General features: G+C 35.2%; 1 protein-coding gene across 1 annotated transcript in view; it reads left to right on the top strand.

The window, feature by feature from the left end:
* The window catches only part of HACD2 (3-hydroxyacyl-CoA dehydratase 2), an 82,532-nt gene that overhangs the window by 56,316 nt on the left and 9,644 nt on the right, over positions 1-16,572 (top strand). The window contains exons 5-6 of the mRNA XM_074301419.1: positions 13,423-13,544; positions 16,183-16,361. Coding sequence (XP_074157520.1) covers positions 13,423-13,544; positions 16,183-16,361 — 301 coding nt within the window. The remainder of the gene's footprint in view (positions 1-13,422; positions 13,545-16,182; positions 16,362-16,572) is intronic.

The raw sequence follows: 16,572 nt of genomic DNA, 5'->3' as shown, positions 1-16,572 counted from the left end.
TAAACCTTACTAGAAGATGAATACATTTAAAAGCTCTGTCTAAATAATATTAGAGCTCACAATAATGGCCATACAGAGCATATTTGGAAGTGTGAGCTTTTGTGGGAGTGTCTTTGCCAGCTGACCACTATCTATGCTCATTCTCAGTTTCAAAGGTTGAGTTCTTGCTTCGTTTCATCCTTCACTCAAGATGTCAATTAATTTTCTTTTTTTTTTTTTTTTTTTCTTGAGGCTGGGGTTAAGTGACTTGCCCAGGGTCACACAGCTAGGAAGTGTTAAGTGTCTGAGACCACATTTGAACTTGGGTCCTCCTAAATTCAAGGCTAGTGCTCTATCCACTGCGCCCCCTAGCTGCCCCAATTAATTTTTCTAAAATACAGATTTGACCCATATGCTCACCTCTGACTCCCTTTAATAAACTCCAGTGTCTCCTAGTCATCTCCAAGATCAAGTATAAAACTCTTATTTGGCATTCAAAAGCTTTCATATAATCTGGTCTCCAGCCTCTTCTCCCTTCACTTCCCACTTTCCGGTGATACTAATCTTCTTGCTTTTTCCTATACAAGATACTCCATCTTCATTCTCCAATTTTAACTAGTCATCACCTAAGTGAGAAATTCTGTCCCTTCTCATCTCCTGGCTTTCCCCTGGCTTCCTTGGCTTCTTTTAAATATTGATTACCTTTGATTCTAGTGGCTTCCTCTAATGATTATCTCCATTTTATCCTGTGTATTTTGTTTGAATGCAGTGCTTATTATCTCCAAGCTCCATGAAAGCAGAGAAGAGATTATTTGGTTTTTGCCTTTCTTTACAATCTTAGCACAGTGCCTAAGACAGCAGACACTTAATAATTTGACAGTTCTTTTCAGATATTTCCATCAGCCTGTGCATTTGGGATCATAATGAGTCTAAGTGGTCTCCATTTTAGTCAGTGCTTGTTTCAGGGAATCCAGGGACACCTTAGATGGAATATGAATATTTGAAAGAAATTTACTCAGGCTAACCTTGGACCATCCTGATTTGATGACTGTGAATCTTCTTAAGGTTTTCTGGGCTTCTGTGCAGGGGATTACTCAGGGGGGTGGGTTGTGAATTAGTTCTCTTTGGGAGCGCTATCCAGTAATACTGATAAGGAAATAAGGAACCTGGATTTTCATTCACAATGGAATCTTGCTGTACAGATAAACCTTTATAGCCATAAACCTAGCCTTGTACCTTTTGCACAGTAGCTCCTACCTTACAAGATTTTTGGATATTATGGATGAAAAACCCCAAGAGATGAGTATTATAATCAATTCATTAATTAGGCTAGCTAATTATCAATAAATTGATGGTTATGGATTTCTCTCATTGACCAAAAACAAAAACCTAGGGAACATGAAAGCCTTAAATATTTTTGGAAAGGAAATGAACCCCATAAGTGAAAATCCACTTTGATTGCTGGTCATTTAATTTAATGTAGGCCACAAGTTTTCAGCTCCTACAGAAGAATGTGGCTTGATCATGAGAGACAGCCATCCCAGCAAACTGGACAGGGGAGTCCATCTCTACTCAGGCCACTCAGATTGGTTTTCTCCTTCATGAGGTGGTATCTCTAAACTCTAATGAAGGGGTGTGGGGACAAGCATTCTTCTCCTGGATTCTGTACAGAAAGTCTCCTAGTTGGGTGGGGTTCCCCCTTCCAAATTGAAAAGCCTGTACTTTGAGTGCTGGGATAATCTTCAATCCCTTGTGTGTCCTTCAGAGACTGACTCTTTACAGAGGGTGGACTTTAAATGAGGCAGTAAAAGAGAAAAGCCTGAATTCCCAAATTAACAGTTAGTTATTACAATAACATAATAAAATGATTTCTCTTATAGAATGGGCTCTAATGAGATTATATAAACTTCTCTTAATGACTATGTAAATGAGGCTATTATATGTTGAAGTGAATTTAGAAAACCTTATTTCCTAGTTTCTTGATATTTTAGGTAGTAAATCTTAAATTTTAATTCTAAGTAGCCTATACCAAAAAGCAATGCTAAATTATTGTTTCGGAGATGGTAAGAGCTTTCTTAGCCAATTTCCTTTGTTATTCCTAAGGCTTTAACAATAAGTTCTTCCAAGTTACGTTCCTCTTTTCCATTTTATTAAAAGAATATCAAGATTCATGAAAGGAGAGACAGTTCTTCCAATAAGATTTCATCCCTTCTGATTCTGTTGCCAACTTTCAGTCAACTTTTGTCACTGAGAACAAATCTAGGGAGTTTTTGCTGTGTCCTTTATTCAAGGCACCTGAAAATATGTTTACCATCTTGGGAGGAAAGTTAGAGAGCAAATTCATGTTTGATAATTTCATAAAGTTGGTGGGAAATTTTGTCAGACTGATCTAGGCCTCTTATCTTGTCCCTTTCCTCTCTACCCCACCTCCCCCAATCAGTTATTCTCATATATAAGTAAGAGTGTTAGATTAGGTTATCTCTAGTATCCTTTTCAGTCCTGAATTTTTAGATATCTGTGATCCTTATCATTTAGATTACAATTTTCCAAAGTCAAAGATCCCCATCACCCCCATCCCCTATATTTATTCTCTCCTATCTTAACATCTATTAAGAATTCATTTGGAGCTATTAGAAGTTATAGTGTAGAGTATTAGCCCTAGAGCCAGGAGGACCTAAATTCAAATCTAGCCTAAACTGACCTCGGGCAAAATCACTTAATCCCAATTACCTTGCAAAAAAAAACGAAAACAAAATAAGAATTCATATCATAAATAATGATACTTAAATTCATTAAATTATATGAAAAGAATCTGATCAATACTCATCTAAATGTATTTTTTAAAAATCTAGCTACCTATAGAATTATATTTTTCAAATTTCCAATGATATCTGTTATTAAAGAATAGAAATCAACTTGAAATAACTATCAAACTACTTAAATCATTATTCAGCAGTATTTGTCATTGTCCTTTATTAAAATGATGAGTATATTGTTAGAATTTTGAAGAGAATGTTCCAGAAGGGCTTCATTAAAATTACCAGCAGTCATAGAATTTTGCCTTGCCACATAGAAAACCTCCGTTAACTCTTAATCTTCCCAAACCTGATGATACTTAAAACAAAGGTGGATTGCAGACCAGAATCTGTCCTAAGATCAATTTGAACTCCACTAATACTGTTCTAAGTGGGCCTGCTCCCCACTTGGAAATCTGAGAAGCTGTTCTTGGTCTTTTGACCTTTGAAATTCAGTCTATGTGTACACTCAGACTTGTTCCTGCTTTACCTTTCTGCCTGCTTGGATATCTTGAGTGCTTGCCCAGACCCACTTGCTTAGGCCCTGAACTTTTACTTATCCTGACACTAGATTGGGTGCCTTGCCCACCACCTCAGGTCTACTCAACTTGTACTGCACATCCTACAGTAACCACTGCCCCACTTCCTGGTTCTTTCCTCTTTCACACAGTCCTCTGTGGTTCCTAGGGAAGGCCCAGTACTCTAATGGAAAGAAACAGTAAATTGGGAATATTCAGAGTTGAGGTTTGAACTCTCCACTTACTCCTTCTTGTTGCCTAGGTAACCAGAAGCATTTAATTTCAATTCTCTGTTTAGGTTCCTCAGGTGGCTCTGGAGGGGAAAGGGAGGCAAGTGACTTTACATACCCTTCCCTCACTTCAGTCCAATTCATTTGCATGTTATGGCCCTCCCTGATTTCGTGGTCCTCTTCAAGAATGAAGGACAAACAACAGTTTGGTTCCTCAATTATATAATAAGGGAGTGTTGGACAAGATGTTCTCCAAATCCTGTGATTTTATGATTCCTCATGATGTAATAATCATGACTAGCATTTCTATAGCACTTTAAGGTTTGCAAAGCACTTTCCAAATAATAACTTATTTAATCCTCACAACAACCCTGGGAAGATAGGTGCTATAATTATCCCCATTTTACACATGAAAAAAAAAAAAAAATGAGGGTAAGTGGCTTGCCCTGGTCAAATAGCTAACCCAGTATCTGAGACTGGATTTGAATTTGGGTCTTCCTAGTGCTCTCTGTTACATCATCAAGATACCATTTCTTGTGTGGTTAAATGCAGTATCTGAATTATGAGCCTATAGCATGGCTTTCTAAAGCATTTTAAACTATGTATGTTATTTAGACATTCCCTTCCCTTCCCTGCCCTGCCCTTCCCTGCCCTGCCCTGCCCTGCCCTGCCCTGCCCTTCCCTTCCCTTCCCTTCCCTGCCCATCTTACACTACCCTCCCTACCCTACCCTAATCAATAAGACAGCCCCTGCCTTCTAGGAGTTTGAAAATCAGCTTAAAGGGATGCAGAGAAGAGAGGAAGGTAGAGAAAGTGGTGTGGAGTAGTGGCTGGAAAACTGCAGGAAACCATAGGAAATGGTCTGGTTCCTGACCAGGCAAGACTAAAGACTTATAAGGAATTGACTTTTATGAAAATCATGCTGACTTAGACAAAAATCAAGAGATTTCAGATTTTAAAATGTAAACTAGAAAAACAAAGCAAATAAAATTTAATATGTGGGAATAGAAGATAGCACTGTTAAAAAAAAAAAAAATTGTAGGAAAATCCAAAAACACCTTCATTGTTGCTTCATCACGATGTGGAAATGAGCCTAGATTCTCCACAGTTTTTCTGAGCTCAAATTTTGTTAGGTCCTACTATGCTAGCAAAGCATTGAGTACAGTCCAGCATAAACCATTTCTGCTGTAAAAGCATAGCCCACCTGTTACAATCTGTTTGTGTCTATCATAGAGTATTCCATTGCTTTTTAGATCACCTATAATTGTAATTCTTCAGACATTATAATAGTTCTGTGATATGCAACAATCTAGCATCAGACCTCATTTAGTAAAAACAAACAAACCAAGAGGGAACCAGCAGTTCAGTCATTTAGAAACTGCAGGATTTCCCAGTGGGTGAACAATGACTGAATCTAGTGGAAACTCAGCCACATATAAGTCAGTGACCGAAAACCAGGTCAGGAATTTAAAGAGATTGGGGTAAAATGTAGAGTGAGGGGGGTAGTGACCACACTGGAAGCACTGAAAACTTAAAAGCCCCTGTGTGGGGGGACAGGTGCTAGGCCCCCTTTCCCACATTAACTAATCAAGAGACATCTTCTGGTGCAAAAAAAAAGCATTTATTCAGTCCCTGCATGAAGAGGCCCAGACACACGTGGGAGACATTTCAGCTCCCAATATGTGCTTACCAATTTGAGGAGCTAGAAGCAGTGAAGCTGGTTCAATAGCAAAAGACCCAAGCCTTTTCATTGGATAGACTAAAAGGAACTAACCCTCATTGACAAATGGTCACCAATCTGTCTGCTTTCTGTGGGTCATGTCACTTCCTGTCACTGACTTAAGGTCTTGGTCTTCAGAGACTTCTAGGCCTAGAGATTTGGGCAACCTGAGCCCAAAGCCTGATCTGCTTCTGCAGACCCTTGGGAATAGGGATCATGTGAGTTAGGCTTACTCTCAGACTTTGAGAAAACTTTACCCAGTCAGCACCATTCACCCCCCATACTGAATTTTGAAAGCAGAAGAAGGACATAAAAGAGAAACACAGAACAAATATGCCTTTCTTCTTAAGTGAGCAGAGCCCAACCCTGAAGTCTAAAGTCAAGAAATAGGCTTAAAAAAATATGTAAACAACAAAAGAAACCTGACCATAAAAGACTACTCTAGTGACAAGGGAGCCCAAGATACAAACACACAAGATAATAACATAATTAAAAATTAAAATAAGAGCAATAGAGGAAAAATTAGGGAAAGAAATGAGAGCGATGTAAGAAAATTGTGAAAAAATAATTGATTAAAAAGGGTTACAAAACTTTACTGAAAAAAAATAACTCCTTAAAAATTAGAACTGACCAGTGGATAGAGAGCGGGCCCTGAAGTCGGGAGGACCTGAGTTCTAATCTAGTCTCAAATACTTAACACTTCCTAGAGGTGTGATCCTGGGAAAGTCACTTAACCCCAATTGCCTTAGCAAAAAAAAAAAAAAAAAAAAAAACTGACCAAGTGGAAGCTGATGACTCCATAAGCCATCAAGAAACATTAATACAAAGGTTAAAAAAAATTTTTTTATTAGAAGAAAATGTGAAATATCTCATAGAAAAAAATCAAATCAACTGCCCTGGAAAATATATTTAGGAAGGATAATTTAAGATTCATTGAACTACCTGAAGACCATGAACAGAAAAAGCGATCCTAAATTTTGTATTTCAAGAATGATGAAAACTCCCTTGATATCTTAGAATCAAAAGGCATAATAGAAATTGAAAGAAATCTACCTGTCACCTCCCAAAAGAAATCCCAAAATGAAAATTCTCAGAAATATTTTTGCTAAAGTCTAGAACTCTCAGATCAAGGAGAAAATACTGCAAGCAGCCAGAAAGAAATAATTAAAATGCTGTGGAGCCATTGTCAGGATCATACAAGATTTAGCAGCTACCATTTTAAAGGAGCTTGAGGGCTTAGAATATGAGATTTCAAAAGGCAAAGGGATTAAAATATAGTAAGATGTAGTGTCAGTGGTAATCAATATTGTTAATGGATATCACAGTGTTTTAGCAAAGGCTTAAAAGTAAGTAACAACATTTTGGAAAACATTTTTATATTGTTCAGGCCAGTCCACAAAATATATTTGACAAGTAGGTAGATATAATGTAGGCCATATATTGCTTGCATTTTTTCTGTTTTTATAAAGCTTTGATGTTTGCTCTCTTCTGGCATCATTTTTGAAACTCAAGTTATCTCAATCCTACAGTAAGACTTTGTTTAATAGAGTTTATAAGAAAGATAAAATCGGGGCAGCTAGATGGCACAATGCATAGAGAGCACCAGCCCTGAAGTCAGGAGGACCTGTGTTCGAATCTAATCCCAGACACTTAACACTTCCTAGCTGTGTGACCCTGGGCAACTCACTTAACCCCAATTGCTTCAGCAAAAAAGAGAGAGAAGAGAGTGAATAGAATTGATGTTATAACAAAAGAAGCTGACATTAAAAGTTCTAATTTTATTTCTTTTCTGTTCACATATCAATACCTAATGTATCAACATTAAAGAACTTATGAAGATTTTTTTTTTCATTTTCATCTTCTGAAGATTCCATGATCAAGATACCAAAATATATTTCTACAGTTGGAATCCTAGAAAACAGCTTCTGTGATTCAGAGGTGATGAAAATTTTAAACTATGATAGCAATTACTTCATAGTGTCCCTTTGTGAGTGTCACTTATTTGACTGTCAGCAGCAGTATGGTCAAGACCAGTTGTTAATTAATTTCACATGATCAAGTTTTACAAAAACTTTCTCCAAGCACAACAGAGTTATTAATTGGTTACAATTGATAGTTACCATTGTGTAAATACATTGTTAGTAGTTCATTTGACTCATCATACCATTAGGATTTAATTCCAACACATCTAGTATAATTTTTCTAATTTTGATAACCGACTCAAGGACTTTTTGGTTTAGATGATGAAATTCTTCAGTTTTTTTTATTTAGAACAAAAGATATATGTCTAACTTTCAAGAAAGTTGAGGCTCTGACTGAATCTAGATAGAATAACAGTTCTAGTAATGCTTTTATTACATAACTTCAAAGAAAATTTTGAATTATCTATAGATAACTACCTAACAGTTATGCTATGCTAATAATATAAATGCCTTAGACATTGATTCCTACAAATGTGACTGACTTTTGCAAAGTTGAATGGACCTATGTTCTTAAAAGATCCATGTTACATTTGCAACAAATTTTATCAATACCAAGATCATTATATTCTTGAAAAACAAATGCATGAAAATATATTTGTTGGTGCTTCCTGCGTACAAAGCACTGTGTTAAGGGGGGGGGAGGTGCACAGATAGAAGAGAAGACAATCCCCAAGTTTTTTTCTGACATCAAACCTAAATTTACTTATTTACAATTTTCACCTTGCTTCTGGTTTTGCCCTCTGGAGTCAGAACAAAACCCCCAAATAGAACCCAAAACTAATCCCTTCTCCATATAACAAGCTCTTATTTGTATGTAGCTATCATGTTGTTGGTCTCTCACCCCCTTCCCTGTATCATATTTTCTTTTTCAGGCTAAATATCTCCCATTTCTTAAGCCAGTCTTCATATTGACATAGACTCATGGTCCTCCTTCCTCATTGCCTTATTCTAGACAGTCTTCATCTTATCAGTGTTGGCCTTAAATCCTAGTGTGCAAAACTGAACACCATATTGCAGATGATGTGTGCTGAGGGTAGAGTGCAGTGGGGCTATTACCATCCTGTTTTAGAAGTTATATCTGTCTTAATGAAGTTCAAAAAATTAATGCATATTCCTTTTTTTTTTTTTTTTTTTTTTTTTGGCTGTTATATTGCATTGCTAACTTACTAACTTTGCAGTCTCCTAAACAGCCTAGATCTTTTTCAGAACTTCTGTCTAATTCCCCATTCCATACTTGTAAAGTTGATTCTTTTTTAATACCCAAATACACAACTACATTTGTCCCTACCAAATTTCATCTAGTTACATTCAGTCCTTTGTGTCAAGATCTTGACTTGATCATTCCTATGTGTTAGCTATCCTTGAAGTTTTTTGTCACCTGCAGTACCATCTGTACCCCCAATCAAAAAGTTAAACAGTACAGGACTAAGCACAGATATTGAATCACTAAACAACTAATCTTTGAGTCTGATTAATCAGTTCTAAATTCATCTGATTATATTTTCATCCAATTCATATCTATCTTTCCACAAGAATAGTATGAGATACTTTACTATAAACATTGCTGAAATCTAGCTACATTTTCCTAATATCATATTCTTTATCTACTAGTTTTGTTATACTATCAAAAAAGTAAATTGAAGTTAGATTGGCATGATCTTGTTCTTTTTTTAAATTATTAAATAATGGCTTTTTATTTTCAAAATATATACAAAGATCATTTTCAATATTCACCCTTGCAAAACCTTGTGTTCTAAACTTTTCTCCCTTCCTTCCCCTCGCCTCACACAGCAAGTAATCCAATATATGTTAAACATGTGCAGTTCTTGTATATATATTTCCACATTTATTATGCTGGGCTCGAAGTTATTCTTGAATATTTTTAATAGTTTTTTGTAATCAGTTTTTCTATCTTAATATTTACCAGTGATCTCTTTAAGAGATCCTAGATCCTATCTATGATTTGTATGGAAATCAAAGTCAAGTTCACATTATAAACATGGGAGAGTGAAAATGTATAGTCTCAATACTCCCAGAAGTTTATCAGATGTTGGTAAGGAAATGTCTTGTGACCTATTTGGACCCCACAGAATGCAGAAGCACAGGTTATTTGTGTTCAAAGTTCTTATTTTGTTGGTTTCATGGTAAGGAAAAAAGTTTTCTCTGTATGTAAAACCCAAGAAGCAGGCTGATATGCATAGTGCTGCCTTTGATTGTCCTTGCCACAAAAAAGGATGTTTGTTGTGTTGGCTATCAATAAAAGAGATGAGGGACAAGTTATTTTTTTATTTTGTAAAAGGGTAACTCCTTCCTAAAAATCACTGCAGGATACGAGCTTGAAAATAATAAAAAAAAATTTACTTTACAATGCATTGGCCCTTGGCATTCATAGCATTTCAGCTATGTGGGAATGAAAGAATATGGGAAAGGAATCAAAGATGTTTTCAGAGTTTTAAAATTTGTGGATTAAGAGGATATTAGTGTTGACACTGGTCCAAAGAAGTTTCCTTGTCAGCATTTGAGGGTGGGAAAATAATGAATTACTAATATTTCATGTTGGTTATCTATAAAAAAGTGAATCTTTATAGAAAGAACATTGGCCTTAGTTAAGGAACTGGATTTTAATTATGAGTATCACCTAGGGAAGTTCCTCCATCTCTCTGAACCCTCGTTTTTTTTCCATCTATAAAAATGGAATCATAGCTCCGTCTATGTTATGGGCTTGTTGTGAGGAGAATATGTTGTAAACGCTGAGGCACTATATAAATGTGAATTTTTATAAATGACTTAAGGTTTAAAATAATCCTAATGACAATTTTTGTGAAACACCACAGGTTGGCAGTGTCAGTCCTTTAAAAGCTACTTTGTCACTAAAAATAAAACATGAACATCCTGTCTTTCCAAAATTAATATCATAGACCTTTAGAGCTAGAAATTATAGAGGTTATCTGGTCCAAGTCTTTTATTTACAAATGATAAAATCAATACCCAGAGAAGTGATTCACTTTCTGACTCAATGTCTAGTGCTACTGAGAAATATTTGTGTTTTTTCCTAGATTAAAAACAGTTTTTGAAGACAAATAGGGAAAGGTAGATTCTGAAAGTATTCTCCTTCAACTTCTTTTTGAAATGAAAATTATTTGCTTTTAAAGAACATATACCTATATTTTTTACTTGAAGATTATAGTAATTTAAGTTGTCAGAACATGGTACCACACACTCGGTTTTCACATGTATAGGTAACAATTGAATACCTAAAGGAAGAATTAAAGTCACTTATATAACCATAGACTCTTAAAGTTGGAAGGGACGGTCAGAATCACCTAATCTAACTTAACTGTCCAAGGTAGTAGTTGGCAGATAGGTTATTCAACCTTTGCTTGAAGCATTTTGTAAGCCGGGAGCTCATTACTTCAGAATGAAGTACTTTCTGTTTTTAGAAAATTCTACCCATTGGTCAGTCCTTTGAAGTACAATGAGTCTGGTCCTTTTTCTGCATGCAAGTCCTTCAGATGTTGAAAATAGCAATCAACTCTCCTTTTTATGTCTCCTAATTACTCTCTTTTGGATTTTATAGTTTGTTAGTGCCTTTGAAACTATCAAACCTTGAACTAAACATAATGCACCAGATATAATTTGACCAATGTAAAATACAATTGAGACTATAATTACTTGATACTAAAACACTAAAACACTACCTAAGATGGCATGTTGGCTCAACCAAAATCCCAAAATCTTTTCTTTTTTTACCTGAATTAGTTACACTGCTACCAGGCCAGGTGGTCTTTATCCTGTACAATTCATCTTTTAACCTAATTACAGGATTTTAGATTTATCTTCATTAAATGTCATATCATGTGTTTTGGCCTGCTATTAACATATTTCAGCTGTTGACATAACTTTTGAATTTTGCTTCTGTTATTTATGAAATTAGCTTTCTCTCATCTGTACATTTTTTAGAATAACTCATCTGATCCAAAAGTATCATTTGTGTGAAAGTCAGTGTCCCTTTTAGGGGTAGCTTTCTCTAGGGACCAGGATGAAATTTTATCAAGAGCTTAAGGAGAAAGCACATTTTCACACTTTGTCCAAATTTGTACTTTTTTGTTTTTAATGACTGATTGTAAAATTCCTGTAGACTTTTTTTGTTGTTGTTGTCTCCTTTTTAATATTAGCCCAAAGGGTCAAATAACTTTCAAAAGCCATTTTGGTATCCCAGAAAGAGAAACTGAGGAATAAAGTATCCCAATATTGACTGAAGTACTTAAAGGAAGTTTTTATGGTAATCTCTGATACTTCAGATAAAGACTTAAATCTTTGAAGTACCAAAACATGCTCATATGATCTTCAGAAGATTTCAAATCTTGCTTTATTCCCTTCTCCCCACTCCTCATTTGGTCCTAATCAATCTACAAATACAAAAAAACAAACAAACAAACAAACAAAAAAAAACAAAACACAAAATACACTGAAGAAACAAAACTATTAGATTTTAAGCATAATGTTTTTGTGGTATAGATTGCCCTTTTTCCACCCTCTGTAATATAAGAGTTGAAGGATGGGGGAAAGTAACTCTTGCTTTTGACATATGAAATTCTTATTATTTTTAGAGAATAGTAACTATGAACAATAAGACTCATTGTCAGAACAATTTAGTTAATAGATATGTAAATGACTAGTTATTTCATTGTGTAGGTGGAGAACTGCATGTAGACTTTCTTAGGAAGAAACTAAGCATTATAAGAATTATATTAACATTGCAAATCTAAAGGTCAGAAAGTAGCATTAATGTACTTTTATCATATAAGTAGTAAGACTGAGACAGTCCACTTTTTTGTTAAGATTTATTCTTTTTTTCTCCCTAAAGGACATTAAGATAAATCTTTATATTTCAGTCGTGGCCTGCTCTTCTTAAGTGTAGAAGAACTCAGATTATTAAAGTTCAGGAAAAGAATGTCTATTACTTATAATTTTATTTCAAAAACAAATATATGACTTTAACATGAATATATGTCAAACCATGGACTTGGATGGGAGGAGGAGGGAATTAAATATTTTCACTAACCTTTGGTTTCTTTTACAATCCTATGTATTTTATACATTTAGAAACATTCTAAAGTCCCTATATTTCACCAGATTGCCAAAGGACCCATGGCTCAAAAAGGTGTAAAGCAACAGAACAGTTTATCATGCATGCAAGTGTGTGTGTGTGTGTGTGTGTGTGTGTGTGTGTGTGTGTGTGTGTGTAAGACCCTTGGGCATCTAGAGACATTGTTATCATTTATCTAAACAGCATTAATGACAGTGACTTCTAGTGACACTTTGGTAAGTATACTCGTCCTTAAGCACATGAACATATCCAAAGGAAGGAAAAACTGGCTGTCAGCAAGTAGGTTACTGATTTAGTTAAGTCTGGACATTATAGTCAAGACCTAGATCCTCCTGGCTTAAAATGTAGTACAAGCAGATCATGAGAAAAGGCCAGTAAATGGGCTTTTGCTCCTAGGTGGTCTCCTCCTCCTTTCACTTAAAGCAGCCCTCCATGCAAAACCATATTTAGTCATCATTTTAATCATTATAACGCCTTTCTCTCCTGTGATATTCTGCTGTGATTCCCAGTTGTCATATAAATCAAATGAAAACTCCTAATAATGGTTTTAAAAGCCTTCTACTGATTGCCCTCCCACCCTCTTACCTAACCACTCTCAACTCCCACTGTCCCCAAATTCATGTTCTTTCAACCAACCAGCAAGCCTACTTATTCCATCCTACTCATAACTTGTCTGTATTTGTCTTTGAGCTGTGGCATATGCTATTTCTCCTACCTGCCATTCCCAGCTTCCCTGAGCCTTGCCTGCCTTGCAGACAGTATTCAAAAGATCTTTCGTAGGCCTTCCTGACCTCACTCATCCGATCTAGCCCATCAATTTTGCTTAGCATAACTATTACTGGTTACATAGTTTTCTTATTGCTGATATTTGGGGATTTCCTCCTTTTATTTACATTGGTTCAGTCTCATTAGCCTGTAAGCTCCTTGAGGGCAAGAACCATTATTTTCTTTATTGGCATAAACTGTTATTCTGTATATAATAGGTACTAAGTTGATGGTGGACAATACCTTTTAAGTTTTAAAAATACAACTTTTTAAAAAACATTGTGAATAACTTTTTAATGTAAGGCTTTTTTCTCCTTTAAATAGGTACAGAGTGAAGACAGTGTCCTTCTGTTTGTGATTGCCTGGACAATCACTGAAATTATTCGCTACTCCTTTTATACATTTAGTCTACTAAACCATCTGCCTTATATCATCAAATGGGCCAGGTAAGAAACACATTGAGTCCTCGCTATCACAATCATTCTATTCCGCCTTTCTTCATTATTCCCTAAGTATTGCTTCCTAAGAATAGAAATTACAGATAGAATTGGGCAGTTGGACAAGGAACTGATCTGTGCTGTCTCCCTCAAGTCAGAAATCAGATATTTTGTTATTGATCCCTCACAACATCTATGTAGCACTTCCCATAGGATAGATGCTCAAAACTTTTATTTCATGAAGAAGGAAAACAGAATTCTGGTTTCAGATTGAGGAGACAGGTTCAAATCCTGCTCCTGGCAGTATTTGTTATGTGACCATGAACAAGTCACTTAAAACTACATGAACTTAGTTAATTCACCTGGAAAATGAATCAGTGACACCCAATTCACCTCACAGGATTATAGAAAGGAAAGCACTTGGTAAATCTTAAAATTCTGTAAATACTTAGTGTTATTCTAGTACCTTTTAATTTCACTGGAAAGAATGTTCCAAATGAACATCTATGCAAATTAAAATAATCAGTAAAGAAAAGTATTCAGGTCTAACATGGTACTTTGTATTCTGTGAATATATGTTAGGTATTCATCGATGATTTCAACAAAATCTTTTAAAAAGAATTAATTGATGGTGGTACTGAGGTTAATGGTAGTTTAGATTCTCAAAAAGGACTTACTAAATCCAGATGACATTAAATAACTTACACACACACATACACCAAAAATAATTGCCAGTGCCAGAGACTTAAAAGTACTCATGTGTATTTCTTCATAAGATTTCCACATTCATTTTAGTATTTATGATAAGCTATTCTTCCCTTAACAACTTTAGGACTATTATTAACCTGGGGAAAATTAGCATTTTCTGGTATCTGAAGTTTCTTGAATTTATCAAAATTTATGCTTAATTGTCAGTTATTTGGAGACCTACTTTCTGAAGATCTCTTCTAAGTTCAGTAAATATGAATCTTTGTTAGAGGGAAACCAAAGAAGCAAGACAAGAATTTGCTCACCTCAATTAAAGTAGAAATGCGCTCTGTGGCTCCCTGTGCTCCCCTATGACATCTGAATCTTACTTTCATCACTTTAAAATGAGGATGGGAATATTGCACCACCTAACTCCCAGGATCATTTTGAAGAAAGCACTTAAAAAACTTTTTAAAATTAAATTTATTTAGTATTTTATTTTTCCTCAGTTACATGTAAAAACAATTTTAACATTCATTTTTTAAACTTTGAGTTTTAAATTCTTTCCCTTCCCACCCCTTCTTATTGAGAAGGCAATTTGTTATAAGTGATACATATGTAGTGCTTTGTAAGTATGAACTATTGTGAAGGGAATCAGACCAGAAAGCATTTATTATATGCTGTCAGTGTGCTACTGTACTAACACTGTGCAGAGAAAGCCCTGGGGGTGCATATTAAGGTGGAAGACAATTCCTGCTCTCAAAGGAGCTCACCATCTAATGATGGAAACAACACACAAACAGTTATGTGTGCAAGCAAGATCAAAAAGGATCAATCAGAGGGAATTTCAGAGGAAAGGCACTAAAATTAAGAAGGCTTGAAAGAGATTTCTTGCTGAAGATGGGACTTTAGCTGGGACTTAAGAGAAGCTAGGAGACAAAATGAGATCATTATTATTACTAAGGTCTTAGTAATTTTAATGCTGTGAAGAAATTTGTCTTTGACTTTTAATTTGAGATATACAGTATCATGGTTGCCTTTCAAGCTGGTCAGAAACATTTCCCCCTTTCCCCAAAAAATTGATGCTATTAATCCTGCTATTAATAATAAAAATTGGCTCTTAAAATTTAGATTAATGATAAATAGTGGGTAAATGGAAAAATATAGAAATAACTTGTTGGGGGGGGAGGGGCATTGTTTTTTAAAGAACCAAAATACAATTGAAGCATAGGAGTGAATTTTAAAAAAATAAAAAGAACAATAACTTTCATTTTTATATCACTTTTCATTCCCAAGTATATCTTTCTTTTCTTACTTGCTATCCTTTATAGCCCAGGATAAAAGAAAAAAAGTCAATTCAGCAAAGCACACCAATAATTTGATCAAGTCTGACAAATCTAAGCAGTTCTTTCCCTACTTCTGTCAAGATGGGAGGGAAGTGCCTTTTCTCTTTAGGGAAAACTAAGCTTGGTATTCTAATTTCATTCAGGGGTTTTTGTTGTTGTTCTTTTTATTCACAACATTGTAAGCCTTCTGAAAGGCAGCTGGGTGGTACAGTGGAGAGTGGCAAGCAAGAAAGGAATACTTGTATTCCAATCTGCTCTCAGATACTTACTAGCTTTACACCTTGGGTAAATTGCTTAACCCTGTTTATCTCAGTTTTCCCATCTTTAAAATGGACTGGAAAAGGAAATGGTAAACCACGCCAATATCTTTGCCAAGGAAACTTCAATGGGGTCACAAAGAGTCAGATAGAACTGAAAAAACTCAACAACAAAGCTATTATGTACATTGTCTGGTTCTGATTGGTGATCTGTATCCATTCATCTAAACCTCCCTGAGTTTTCTGAATTCTGTATTTTGTTTCTTAAGTCTTAGTAAGGTTACATTACATGCAGTTTACTAACATTTGAGCCCTATGCCTCTTTAGTAAATTTTTGTTGTTTTTATTTTATTTTAGGTACACTCTTTTCATTGTACTGTACCCAATGGGAGTATCAGGAGAGTTACTCACAATATATGCTGCTTTGCCCTTCGTCAGACAAGCCAGCTTATATTCCATTAGCTTACCTAACAAATACAATTTCTCCTTTGACTACTATGCATTCCTCATTCTGATTATGATTTCTTATATTCCACGTAAGTAAACTATAATGTTTGTGTTTTTGTACATATTGTTGTCTATTCCACAACTAGATATAATTAGAGTGTTTTTGCATTAAGATAAAATAAATTACTAGATAGAGTCTTTATCTACAAGGAAAATTATCCATTTTAACTGAATAGTTTTCATTAAAGGGAATTAACTATGGTCGTACTATCATTGTTTTTTTTAAGAGCACAATGCACA

Source organism: Sminthopsis crassicaudata, chromosome 3 (assembly GCF_048593235.1).
Source record: "Sminthopsis crassicaudata isolate SCR6 chromosome 3, ASM4859323v1, whole genome shotgun sequence".
Taxonomy (NCBI): Eukaryota; Metazoa; Chordata; class Mammalia; order Dasyuromorphia; family Dasyuridae; genus Sminthopsis; species Sminthopsis crassicaudata.
Note: the sequence above shows the minus strand (reverse complement) of the source record. Positions and strands in the feature narration are given on the sequence as shown.